The sequence below is a fragment of the Schistocerca cancellata genome, chromosome 9 (genome assembly GCF_023864275.1).
Source record: "Schistocerca cancellata isolate TAMUIC-IGC-003103 chromosome 9, iqSchCanc2.1, whole genome shotgun sequence".
NCBI classification, from domain to species: Eukaryota; Metazoa; Arthropoda; class Insecta; order Orthoptera; family Acrididae; genus Schistocerca; species Schistocerca cancellata.
Genome location: NC_064634.1, coordinates 161,418,895 through 161,433,500, shown reverse-complemented (window position 1 = coordinate 161,433,500; position 14,606 = coordinate 161,418,895). Strand labels below are relative to the sequence as shown.

The 14,606-nt window shown below is 43.4% G+C and overlaps 1 protein-coding gene across 1 annotated transcript in view; it reads right to left on the bottom strand.

The window, feature by feature from the left end:
• LOC126101258 (sperm-tail PG-rich repeat-containing protein 2-like) overlaps positions 1-14,606 on the bottom strand; it is a 124,845-nt gene that overhangs the window by 34,524 nt on the left and 75,715 nt on the right. Inside the window, exon 6 of the mRNA XM_049911945.1 lies at positions 5,797-5,886. Coding sequence (XP_049767902.1) covers positions 5,797-5,886 — 90 coding nt within the window. The remainder of the gene's footprint in view (positions 1-5,796; positions 5,887-14,606) is intronic.

Genomic DNA, 14,606 nt, shown 5'->3' with positions numbered 1-14,606 from the left:
TCGTCGACAACGAGGTCATTAGAGACGGAGTACAAGCTCGAATCAGGAAAGGATAGTGAAGGTAATCGGTCGTGCCCTTTCATAAGCAACCATCGTGGCATTTGACAGAAGCGATTTAGAGAAATCACGGAAAACCTAAATCAGAATGACCGGACGCGGGTTTGAACCGTCGTCCTCCCGAATGCGAGTCCAGTGTACTAAACACTGAACCACCGCCCTTGATTACCTGGAGGGGTTGGACACAAACAAGGAAACACCGCGACAGGTGTGTGCTTGAACGTAAGTGGAGATAATAGAGCCTGCGGGTTGTGCTGTTGTATTTCACCATGAACGGCATCTATCCGATGTCCTCAATACGTTGCAAGTGTAGTCGCGGTCACAACAGTGTTCTGTGTAGCTGTGAGTGTAGTATGTTGGAATAAGTGAATTCGAACGTGGGTACATTGTTGCTCGTTTGGTGGATGCTTCCGCAACTTAGGGAAGCAAAGTGTTTGGTGTTTCAAAAGGTACCGTATTGAAGATTCATGTCGCATACAGGGAAAAGAGAAAGATAACACCCACTAAGTGACAACGCCCACGAAAATGACTGTTGAATTATCGCAGTGGACAGTCAATTAAAAGCATTGTGACGAAAAATACGCGGAAAACAGCTGCAAAAATCACTGCAGATCTTAATGTCGCACTTGAGAACGCTGTCAGTATCAAAACTACAAGAAGGGAGTTCCGTAAGCAGGGATTTCCTGGGCGAACTATAATCCCGAAACAACTCATCAGAGTTGTTGACGCCCGTAACAGTAGAACGTGGTCCCCAAGCCACAAAACCTGGATTGTGAAACAATTGAAAAAAAGTCATTTAATCGGAAGAGCTTTCCAACTTCTGGCCAAGTTGACATCCCAAGAGTGAAACATGGCAGGGAGTCGGTAACGACATGGGCAACCATATCATGGCATTTCATTAATTCCATGCTTACTCTAAAAGGTCACATTACTGCATGGATTATGTGACAACTTTGGCTGAGCAGTCCATCGCATAGGATAATGTTTGTTCCCCAATAATAATACTGCGTTCCAAGGCCACAGGACCCTCGTTCTCACAGCTCGCATCGCCCAGGATTGGTTTTTAGAGCACGAGGATGAACTGTCACACCTCGCTCGGCCACCACAGGCACCGTATCTCAGAATTATTGAGCCTTTGTAGTCTACTTTGGGGAGGAGTCTGAGTGACCGCTATCTACCTCAATCATCGTACCTGAGTTTGCCGCTAATTTGCAAGAAGATTCATTTGAAAGCCACACAGGACTAGCATTTATCCAACGCGTGATGACTGGAAGACGAACAGGTTCCCTACATCCACGGTAATGAGTTGTGTATTCGGTATTTCCGTATTTTTGGTTCACCCCTCGTACCTACCAGAAAGTAAAGGAAAACTTTAAAGGCGCAGCAAAATTCCTAAGCTTGTACTATCGATCTGGCAGCTGGCAAGAGTTGCCACTGTAGATTAAGTCTATCCATTACGGATAATTTAAAGTCCGTGATTGCGTACTGTTCATAAATACCGAAAAGTGCAACGGGCGGCGGCGGGAACCTGGCGGCGAGCCTGAGGAACGAGGCGGCCATTTTCCCGCAAGACATCAAGAAGCTCTTCCACGCATGTCTCACCACGAGCTATTTCACGTGGAATGGCGATTACTACGAACAGCTGGAAGGCGTCGCCATGGGTAGTCCTCTCAGTCCAGTGGTGGCTTCTTCATGGAACAATTCGAAGCACAGGCACTGGACTTGACGACTTGCAAACCTGAGGTGTGGTACAGGTACGTCGATGATACTTTCGTAGTGTGGAACCACGGTGAAGAAGAGCTCGGTGACTTCCTAAGACACATGAACAGCCTCCATGCCAACATAACATTTACCATGAAAGTAGAAAAGGACAAGAAACTGCCATTTCTAGATGTGCTGGTCACAAGGGACGGCGAAAACCTGGCACACAGCGTGTATCGAAAACCGACACACACGGACCGATACCTGCACAAACTATCAAACCACCGCCCGAGCCAGAAAAGAGGCATGATTAATACGCTCGTGACGAGAGCAGGACGAATATCTGAGCCGCAGCACCTCAGACAAGAAATGCAACACCTGTAAAGTGTTCTGAGGAGCAATGGGTACTCCACAAATTATATTAGAAGTGTAACAGAGCCAAACACTCGGCGAAGTAACGAACGAATCAGAAAAAGAAATGTCGGATACAGCCTTTCTGCCATACATTCCAAGAGTGACGGACAGAATCGGCCGTACATTGCGCAAACATGGCGTAAAGACGATTTTCAAACCGACAAGGAAGATCAAAGAGTGTCTTAGACCGGCGAAGGAGAAAAGGGACGCACTTGCAATGTCGGGAATATACCGTATACCATGCACACGCGGAAACGTTTATGTCGGAATGACCGGACGATCAATTAACACCAGGATCAAAGAGCATAAGCGACACTGCAGGTTGGGGCACGTGGAGAAATCGGACGTGGCAGAGCACGCACTGAGTGAGACCGACCACGTAATACAATTCGCCGACACGGAAGTTCTGGCTGTAGAGAAGCACTATCACACGCGCTTGTTCAGAGAAGCTGTAGAAATACAAAAACACGCGAACAGTTTCAACAAGAAGGAGGAAAGCCTTAAGGTAAACGGATGCTGGCTTCCAGTACTGCAGCGAACGTCCGTCGCAGGTAGCAAGAGGAGAACCGCACCGGAAATGACCGCGGGGAAGCCCTCGGACGTTGGCGCGCCAGGTACACATAGTCTCCGGCCGCGAGCTCTGCTCCAGTTCACCACCGGCAATGGAGGGTGAAGCTTCACTATGCCAGCCATTCGTGCTGGCGAAACGTCAGTAAAATCATTAGATTAACGTCGGCCCAAGAACCCGAGACAGAATCCAATAAGCAGTTTGTCAAAAAGTGGCCACGAAAGCCTTAACAATTTTGTAACCAGTCACTTGTTATAAATATCTGTTTATTCCTTAAACTACTTTTCTAACATTTTCAAGGTCTTATTCAGATGCTGCACATGCTCTTTACACGTTTATTCATAGCTAGGTGTCATTCACTACTCCTCATTCAAACTGCTGGAAGCTAAGAAAGGAGTGAATAATATTGCCACCAAAATATTTGATCTCTTACCTAATCATATTAAAAACCTGACAGATAACAAATCTAAATCTGAAGGTAAACTGATAAAGTTCAAAAGCGTTACATGAGTTTTTGTATTACTAAACTAAATGCAACCATAATTAAATACCAGTTAAGTTAACATTCTATAAACTGACTCGATGCACAACAATATTATGTATCATGGGAAGAGGCCCACAATGTATAAGTATAATGGAAAGGGACCAACAGAACATGTAACTAACAGACTACATTTTCAGATTTACATCATATGCTCGACGCTGTGCTTCACCCTGATAAGCAGACAGCAAACACGCTGATGTATTACACTTTCTTATACTAGCGACCAGCATGTGTTGTACATCTGGAGTATAAAGTACAAAAATTTTTGTTTATAGACGTAAAAAGAAGTTATCCTTTTAAACCAAGATCTTTCTACTATACTCCAGTCTTAAACCACGTACTTGATACTGGCTAGTTTCTTGTGATACACAGTGTTTACAAAACAAACTTTTAATGACAGAGGATAAGACTTAACTCTGTAGCTGAAAGGCAATGGCATCGAAAGCTTCCTACCGGATGATAAGACCAATGCCACATTAACTAAACAAATAAATCTTTAGATTCAAATTGTCTAATAACCATCATGTCAATCGATTCATTGTTTCTTGTCACAGTGAAGCAAGCGTACTTGTGTATTTTTTTCTGGTCAGTGTAGTGTAATGTGTGTTTGTGTGCTGTGTGAGTAGTGACCACTGAAGGTAGTTTGCAAATATGAACAAAAAATTGTAAACAGCATATAAAAACTGACAACACAACAGTTCATCTATACATGAAATAACATTATTATATTCATAAATCAGTTATTTTAAAAAAAATGTTTCCTTTGTCAATTGAGATGACACATCACATATCATCTTGTAAATGATCTAAGGGTGCATAAACAAGTAAAAGTAACTAACATCCATTTCGCCCTTTTCGAGATTCTTTAAGTTAGAGAATGAATTTATTGAAACTTCCTGGCAGAATAAAACTGTGTGCCGGACCGTCTCGAGTTCGAGTCTCGGTCCGGCACACAGCTTTAATCTGCCAGGAAGTTTCATATGAGCGCACACTCCGCTGCAGAGTGAAAATCTCATTCAATGAATTTATTGTGTGGAACTCTGTTTTGTGGTTTTCCTTATGCTTTTTCTCGTTTATAATAATTTACCTTAGTTCGATAGCATTCAAGTGCCGAGATACTTCGTTGCTCTTGCACTTGGAACTTTTTTTTCTGAGTTATGTGTAGGGGCTTGGTTGTTCTAGTAGGTAGGTGAGGCGCTTCCACTCAGTGTCAGCTTCAAGACTGTTGATCCATTAACTTATTTACAACAGTTTACTACAGAAGACTGTACCGACCTCTGACGGAGGGGGGGGGGGGGGGGGAAGGCCAAGTGCCAAAAAACCTACAGTCCTCAGCACCGATGCATAGTCATGAAGGCGCCTGCAGATGCTTCGCCCAGTGCAGGTGAGCAGCGTGGGGTCCTTGCACCACCATTCCTGAATGGTGGTGCAGGGCTTTGTAAGATGCTGGAATGCCAGTCTCGTCTGGCAAGGCCATTAGTAAGCTGGTGATCTGCAGCGGCATGTGTTGGCAGTAGAGACATCTGGAAACAAACCTCGACCTTGCATCTGGCTTCTGGCATCACTGGATCAGTAGCTGTGGAGAGGGGGGGGGGGGAGGGGAGGAGGTTCAACACTCGGCCCATCAGTGCTGTGGCTGGGCCCACACACCGCAGGATGTTGAACGGAGACAGCTCCTCCTATGGGACAGCCTCATGGCGGTATTCCACTCAGCAGCGGTCGTCGATTCGATGCCACTTGTTGGCTGACGGCCAGTATTTATACACGCAAGGGCACACTTGTTGGTGAGCAGACGCCCCACGAGTCAAGCACTCCACTTGCTGCAGTGCTGCTGGAGCACTCCCAGATTTTGTCTTCAGCACTGGTCAGTGACCGAACAGTCGTGTTGGTGTACCGAGATGGGCATGGAGGGCCGGCCGCGGTGCCCGAGCGGTCCCAGGCGGTTCAGTCTGGAACCGCGTGACCGCTACGGTCGCAGGTTCGAATCCTGCCTCGGACATGGATGTGTGTGATGTCCTTCTGTTAGTTAGGTATAAGTAGTTCTAAGTTATAGGGGACTGATGACCTCCGATGTTAAGTCCCATTGTGCTCAGAGCCATTTGAACCATTTGAATTTGGGCATGGTGGCGAAATGCTGCACTAGCTGATTGCAGCAAGCGGTGCAACTATGAGCACGGTGCTTGGTATGATCTACAACACTACATATGGAAATTAAGGTACCTACAAGGGTCTCATTCGGATATTCTCCACTCAGTAGCAATGGCTGTTAATGTCGTGACACATCATGTTAGTTACATAACAGTTGGACATGGGCGAATTATTAAATACCTATTGTGTCTGCGTATGGGTTGCAACATCCAAAACAAACTGCCATACGTCTCATCAGCTATGCAGTTACAAGTGACAGATGCAATGATAGTACACGGTTCCCCAAAATACAAAATAATACAGCTTCCAGTCTGTTGATATTGAGGAACAGAAAATTACACTATTCAGTATGGTGTGTCCTTACCTTTGAATTTCTGAGGAAAGCTCCGCGTTTCTTGCCAGCCTTGCGCTTCTCCTTTACGTGAACTTCGTAATGTCCAGGTGCAGGAAACCCCTGAAATAGGTAATATCGAGAGTAATATCAATTCACTTTCTGACCAGAGTCCTAAATATCATTCAAAGCATGGAGAACAAAATAAGAGATTTACCGACGCCTCTGAAATACGTATAACGTTTTGTACATATAGTCTCCCCTATTTACAAATGTTACTTATTTGCTTCAGTTTCATGTGCTTATTTTCTCTGTTAATTCATTAAGTAGCACAGTTTCACCATAGCGTAGTTTCCTACTTGTATTTATTAACCATCCACAATCAGGTGGTTATGAAAGGAACCAAGGAGAAATTTGGAAAAGAAATCAAGATTCAAAAAGAGGAAATAAAACATTTACGATATTCCTATCCATTTGTAGTTCTATCAGAGACGAAAGAGGACTTTGAAGACCAAAGATGAGTTCAAAGGAAAGGACTGTCCCAAAACGAAGTTATAAAACAAATATCAACAAAACTAACACAAGCGTAAAAGAGCGTAGTCGAATTAAATTTTACGGTACTGAGGGAATTATATTAGCAAATAAAACGCAGAAAATAGTAGACCACTTTCGTTATTCAGGCAGCAAAACAACTGAAGATGGCTCAAGGAAAGGGTACAAAATGTGGATTGCCAATCGCAGTGAAAATGATTCTGAAAACTAGAAATCTGTCAACATCGAGTCTGGCTTCCAGTGTTAGAAAGTTGTCTTTCAAGTGGTTTGTGTCGAATGTAGCCTGGTACTAAAGCGAATGAAGGGCATTTTGAATATTTCATGTAGGAAAGTGTTTAATACCTTGCAACCGAGTGAGGTGGCGCTGTGGTTAGCACACTAGACTCATATTCAGGAGGACGACGGTTCAAAGCAGCGTCTGGCCGTCCTGTTTTAGGTTTTCCGCGATTTCCCTAAATGGCTTCAGGCAAATGCATGGTGGTTCCTGTGAAAGGGCACGGCCGACTTCCTTCCCTTCGTTCCCTAATCCGATGACCTCGCCGTTTGGTCCCCTTCTCCAAATCAACCAACCAACCATACTGTGCTGTTTGTTTTCTATGGGTCTGTTGAAGAGTTGTACAAACTGAGCTCTAATATGGATATAAAGCGTTTCCAGGCCCACGCCCATATAATATATTTTCATCCTCTACGTGAGACGAATGTTTCCTGAAAGTTTGGCCACTTCTTTTTACTAGATTCTGTATATGTTTTATATTCTTCATGCTGATGTCTTCAAATGAACATCCGTCTTTTGTCAATAAAATGTGTAGTTTTTTGCACCTACTTAGGTTGCGAGTGGTTACGTCAAGGATTTTAAATGGATTACTGGTTACGTCAAAGATCTTGAATGGATTACTATTAGAGGAAGTTTCCGCAAAGGATCGTCCCTGTCAGAAAGGCCAGTTCCATTTCCCAAACATACACCAAAACAGACGATCTGTCACATGCCCATAGAGAACATCTGTGGGAATGGAACAGTGTGAAAAACTAAACATTTGTGTCACTAAAGAAAACTAGTTGTTACAAGACATGTACAAAAGATTGAACAACTCTCAGAAATTTTCTCACATTTCGGACTGTGCTTTTTCTAAACACACACTCCCAGAATTTAACGCGTTATTCGAGCAGTCATCGAACGAATCCCACACCAATGTATGGTAAGAGACTTGGGACACGAGTAAACCACAGTCACCGGAAGACACGGTAGGTGCCATAGGGTGTGCGTGCAGTAACAATTTGCGATGTTAACGTCACAGGCGACCCCGACACTGTTGTATTGTTTGTGTATTCATTGCGTTTTGAGTGATCACAAGGCTGTTTATGCGAGCGTGGATGCTTCTGCTCGATACGCTACTTTTATTTATGTTGAGTGTCAGATGTCGATCCTTGCACAAGACGTCGATCCTCTGCAAGTCTCCCTGCATTTCGATGCAATTTTCTATCGCTGAGACTTCCTTCATATAGTGTATTAGAGGTATGGGTAGAGATATTGTGATCATTGGTACCTTAATATGTACCAGTTCTAGTGAGTAAGTTGCTTTTTCTCTGCGTCTAACAGATTCATGGAAACACACCACTTAAATGACTACCTAATGTTTTCTGTAGGTTCGTAACTATACGGCAAAGTGGACTACGCCTGTCAGAATAGAGAGCGGTTCCCAATCCTTTCAGACCATTATCCCAGAGGCCAACCAGACATTAGCTAGTACTCTTGCCCTGACCCCCTCCCCCCTCCACCCTGCCATCTACTATCCCTCCCCCACATTATCACCAATTTTTGCACCTAACTGAACTGTAGCACTTTTATTTTTGAAATGATGAAGCGTGGATGATATTTAGTGCGCGCGCGCGCGTGTGTGTGTGTGTGTGTGTGTGTGTGTGTGTGTGTGTGTGTGTATTAGAATGAATGACGAAGGAATTCGTGGTGCATCGCAAGTGCTACTGACAACTCCTTCTCAGATAAGAACGCTAACCATCCACAGTTGGGGTAGACGCTTGGTACAAACCATACTTCCCCTGCATTACTTCTCTCCTTTGCGGCATTTGCTTAACCCCTGCACACTGGAGACCCATTTAAAATCAAACAGATTCAGATGTGTGCGCTATCCTTACTCTTTGTAAATCACTTGATTGCTGTACTCATTACTTCTCAACTGGCAGAAACTGGATGTTAATGCTGCTTGTCGTGCTGTCAATTAATTAATTTATGTGTCACGAAGCAAGTAATGAACCAATTTCTGGACTACTGCAGCTATTGTCTGCCACTTGTGGAAGACATTTTCTTAAGATATTTAACATTTGTCGCGTATGTCTCACTTTTATCATGAGCGATGTACGGGACAAAGTACAAAATGTGTGTAGTGGGTGGACTATACGAGGAATCTGTGACCTCCACCACATTCATGCTACAAATTGTAAAAATGTAATTTTTGGTAATTTATATAAACAATATTAGTCATATAAAATTGTGGTGATAGTAATGACCTTTTGAATGTAATTTAGTTTCGTGACTTCAAATGGTTCAAATGGCTCTGAGCACTATGGGACTTAACATCTGTGGTCTTCAGTCCCCTAGAACTTAGAACTACTTAAACCTAACTAACCTAAGGACATCACACACATCCATGCCCGAGGCAGGATTCGAACCTGCGACCGTAGCAGTCGCGCGGTTCCGGACTGAGCGCCTATAACCGCTAGACCACCGCGGCCGGCCCAAGTTTCGTGACTGAAACAGTATCGAATCGTTTAGTTTTCGCCTCTCAGAAAATTCCATTTTACACCTCAGGGGGTAATTACCCACGGGTTGGGAACTACTGGTATAGACTATCCTTTTGCCTCCACACTTCCGCACTTCTATACCTGACTTGCTGCCAAGCGGAAATTAACTTTAATGGCATGCTTGTGGCATGCGTACAAACCAACCTAGAAATATACTGTTCGTATCAGCTATAATTATTAGTCTGCAAATGGAGTAAATGCTCATGTAATTTTTTTCAATACACTGTCCTCATTGATCACTAGAAATATACATTCATCACTAGAAATACAAGTATCATCCGTGATTGACGATAAAGTGCCGAGTCACATGACACTGGATTCAGGGTTCTAACAGTATATTTTGAATATATTTCATTAAAAATTATGTGTTTCATATATTTCCTGACAGCAAAGATACGTGTAACCATCTAACAAAGAAACTGCTAATTAAGAAAACATTAGCTACGAAAACAAACACTGCTGTAAACGCGACAATGTGCGTTCGTGCAACGATCACAATTTATGGAAAGAGAAATTAAATATCTTACGCAAAAGAATAAAGAAATAAAGACCGCAAATCCTGCTTGCGAGATGAAGGCAGAGTCACATCCGTAGAACCTACTGTGGTCCTTTGATACAGAGCCGAGTGGAGAGTCAGAAACAGATGGTCAGACGGTTTTGCAAACGTGTAGGCTGCAGAAGCCTCTATTTGCGCCAGAGGGTCGTGGGATTTCTGGTTCCACTTAATAGGTCAAGGGTTCACTACATACAGGAGGCGGCTATACGCGTAGTGGGGGCTGTGTGGCAGGGACTGGAAGGATTTTAAGGTTAGAGAGTCTCAGGAAAATACAGAAAGAGCACCAGTCTAAAAGAGTGCAGGACAAACACAGGAAAGTAGACCCAGAAACACTCGGTATTGTAGTTGTATATTGTTGTAGCTGTTTCGGAAAAGAACCGGAACTCCAAGCGCTAATAGAAACACTGAAGCTAAAGTCATTATAGGTAAGAAAAGCTGGCTAAAGCCGGAAATAAGTCCACCAGAAAATTTTACAAAGGACCTAGCGGTGTTCAGAAAGGATAGATTAAATACAGTTGGTAGTGGAGTGTTTATTGCTGACAGAAGTAGATTACTTTGTAGTGAAACGGAGTTAGTATGGGTAGAAGTTATACTTCAAAACCGGAATAAGTGAATAATTGGTTCCTTTTACCGACTCCTCGACTCAGATGATACAGTTGATGAACAGTTCAAAGAAAGCTTAAATCCCATTCCAAACAGGTACCCCACTCATACAATTATAGCTGGCGGTGACTTCAACCACCATCAATATGTTGGCAGAAAACATGTTTATATTCGACTGTAGGCATAAAACAACATCCAAAATTTTTCTGAATGCCTTCTTAGAAAATTAGTTTGAACAGTTAGTTCAGGAGCCCACTCTAAATGTAAATGGTAGCGAAAAAAATACTTGCCTCTTAACAACAAATAATCCTGAGCAAATAAGGAGCGTCATGTTGGATACGGGGATTAGTGCCCAAAAGATTGCTGAGCGTGACTGAATAACGTAACATCCAAGCCCACCAAAGGTAAATGCATCTATTTCAAAAAACCAAATAAAAATTGGCTTGACACTTTCCTAAGCGACAGTCTCCACGTCTACTGATCTGACTGTGTAAACGTAAACCAGATGTGGTTTCAAGTCAAAGAAATACACTCAAATTCAGAAAAAAAACAGAACATCTTGATCGACTCCAGACAGGGCATTCACATTCACAGAACATGTACATTAGTACGTTCTGCAGAAATGATTAGCATTTCATTCATCTTGGGTCAGCATGTGTCCCGTTACCCAGTAGGCAGAGGGTCCGCCATCCACTGGTAACTTATTCAATGCGTGATGGCGAATGGCGACCTGTGGTATGGCCATCCATGCTGCACTCACCTGGTTCCAAAGTTCATCTGTGGTAGGCACTGGGTCACAGCGCTGCACCTGTTCTTTCACCATATTCCATACAGATTTCGATCGGCTAAGTGTCTGGTGATCTGGCGGGCCAGGGCAAAAGGCTGACATCCTGTGACACGAAGAATACACGTGTTCGTGCCGCAACATGTGGTCGTGCATTATCTTGCTGAGAAATGCCGTCTGGGATGTTGTGCAGAAAGGATATGGCTACGGGTTGCAGATGTCATTCACGTATGTCACACTAGTCACACTACCCTGGACATGCACCATCTGCGATTTGTGGTTGTACCCAGCAGCACCCCACACCATAAGACCTTCAGATGGCGCTGTATGTCTTGTGCAAATGCAGTCACCGTAATGCCGCTCCCTCTGTCTACGGCGAACCAAAATGCGGCATAATTTTCAAACAAACAGAATCTGGATTCACTCAAAAACTCTACCTGATGCCATTCGTGACCCTAGTGACATCGTTCCACATGGCATTGTCGTCTAGCCTGTTTGCGTACATTCGTCAAAGGTGGGCGGAGAAGTGAACGACGCGCAAGTAACCCATGCTGTAATAAATGGCGGTGGACTGTCACCCCTGGTAGCGTACAATGTGCTCCACTGTTCCACTGTTGCCCAAGAGCCGAGGAGGACGAGGATCTGTCCTGCAATGCCATTCGCATGAGATGTCGATCTTCTCGGGGTGTGGTCTGGGTAGTGCGACCTGACCCATTTCGTTGTGTTCTACGGCTTTCCTGAACCATTGCGCACACACCCGTTGCACTGCCGAAACACTTGGACCTACATGAGCAGCAGCTTCCCGGATGGATGCATCACAAATCTCTCATGCCAATAATGTGCCCTCTTTCAGACTCATTGATTTGACTTTACGGTTCGCGCATACGTCTGCAAGGTATCCTACACGTCTGCTCAAGTCATTACCTTCGGTTTATAACGACAACGACAGCAGCAGGTACATTTTATCGAAGGGTGGTGTTGTGTTGCGATATCGATGTTGACCTCGAATCCGCGGGGCGACATGGTGCAAACGCCAATCACTTCTGCAGAACAGACTAATGTACACGCCCTGTGAATATAAACGTCCTATCTCCAGTCGTTCGAGGTGTTCTGTTTTCTTCTGAACATGAGTGTAGTGTCGACGGCAACTGAGAGATATGAAACAAATAAATTAATAAGAGATTGTACTGATCTCACATGGTACACAAAACAGGTCAGAAAGCTGTTGCAGAAGCAACGAAACACGTATGCTATATTTAAGAGAATGCAAAACTCCCAAGACTGGCGATGTTTTACAGAGCCTTGAAATTTAGCGCGAACTTGAAAGAGATGCTTTTAATATTTTTCACAACAAAACTCTATCTCGAAATCTGGCATAAAATCCGTAGAGATTCTGGTAGTATGTAATGTACATCAGCGGAAAGACAATCAATATCTTCGCTGCGTGATAACGATGGTGATGTCACTGATGACAGTACCACTAAAGCAGAGTTACTAAATACGGATGAAGTAAATATTCCATAATTCTAATCAAGAACACGTGCCAACAAGCGTAACTTAAAAGTAGATATCCTTGGCGCAGCAAATCTGTTTAAATCGATTAATAAATGCAAGGCATTTGGTCCAAATTGTATATCAGTCAGATTCGTCTCATAGTTTGTTGTTGTTGTTGTGGTCTTCAGTCCTGAGACTGGTTTGATGCAGCTCTCCATGCTACTCTATCCTGTGCAAGCTTCTTCATCTCCCAGTACCTACTGCAACCTACATCCTTCTGAATCTGCTTAGTGTATTCATCTCTTGGTCTCCCTCTACGATTTTTACCCTCCACGCTGCCCTCCAATGCTAAATTTGTGATCCCTCGATGCCTCAGAACATGTCCTACCAACCGATCCCTTCTTCTAGTCAAGTTGTGCCACAAACTTCTCTTCTCCCCAATCCTATTCAATACCTCCTCATTAGTTACGTGATCTACCCACCTTATCTTCAGCATTCTTCTGTAGCACCACATTTCGAAAGCTTCTATTCTCTTCTTGTCCAAACTAGTTATTGTCCATGTCTCACTTCCATACATGGCTACACTCCATACAAATACTTTCAGAAACGACTGCCTGACACCTAAATCTATATTCGATGTTAACAAATTTCTCTTCTTGAGAAACGCTTTCCTTGCCATTGCCAGTCTACATTTTATATCCTCTCTACTTCGACCATCATCGGTTATTTTACTCCCTAAATAGCAAAACTCCTTTACTACTTTAAGTGTCTCATTTCCTAATCTAATTCCCTCACCATCACCCGACTTAATTTGGCTACATTCCATTATCCTCGTTTTGCTTTTGTTGATGTTCATCTTATATCCTCCTTTCAAGACACTGTCCATTCCGTTCAACTGCTCTTCCAAGTCCTTTGCTGTCTCTGACAGAATTACAATGTCATCGGCGAACCTCAAAGTTTTTACTACTTCTCCATGAATTTTAATACCTACTCCGAATTTTTCTTTTGTTTCCTTTACTGCTTGCTCAATATACAGATTGAATAACATCGGGGAGAGGCTACAACCCTGTCTCACTCCTTTCCCAACCACTGCTTCCCTTTCATGCCCCTCGATTCTTATAACTGCCATCTGGTTTCTGTACAAATTGTAAATAGCCTTTCGCTCCCTGTATTTTACCCCTGCCACCTTCAGAATTTGAAAGAGAGTATTCCAGTCAACATTGTCAAAAGCTTTCTCTAAGTCTACAAATGCTAGAAACGTAGGTTTGCCTTTTCTTAATCTTTCTTCCAAGATAAGTCGTAAGGTCAGTATTGCCTCACGTGTTCCAACATTTCTACGGAATCCAAACTGATCTTCCCCGAGGTCGGCTTCTACCAGTTTTTCCATTCGTCTGTAAAGAATTCGCGTTAGTATCTTGCAGCTGTGACTTATTAAACTGATAGTTCGGTAACTTTCACATCTGTCAACACCTGCTTTCTTTGGGATTGGAATTATTATATTCTTCTTAAAGTCTGAGGGTATTTCGCCTGTCTCATACATCGTGCTCACCAGATGGTAGAGTTTTGTCATGACTGGCTCTCCTGAGGCCATCAGTAGTTCTAATGGAATGTTGTCCACTCCCGGGGCCTTGTTTTGACTCAGGTCTTTCAGTGCTCTGTCAAACTCTTCACGCAGTATCTTATCTCCCATTTCATCTTCATCTACATCCTCTTCCATTTCCATAATATTGTCCTCAAGTACATCGCCCTTGTATAAACCCTCTATATACTCCTTCCACCTTTCTGCTTTCCCTTCTTTGCTTAGAACTGGGTTGCCATCTGAGCTCTTGATATTCATACAAGTGGTTCTCTTCTCTCCAAAGGTCTCTTTAATTTTCCTGTAGGCAGTATCTATCTTACCCCTAGTGAGACAAGCCTCTACATCCTTACATTTGTCCTCTAGCCATCCCTGCTTAGCCATTTTGCACTTCCTGTCGATCTCATTTTTGAGACGTTTGTATTCCTTTTTGCCTGCTTCATTTACTGCATTTTTATATT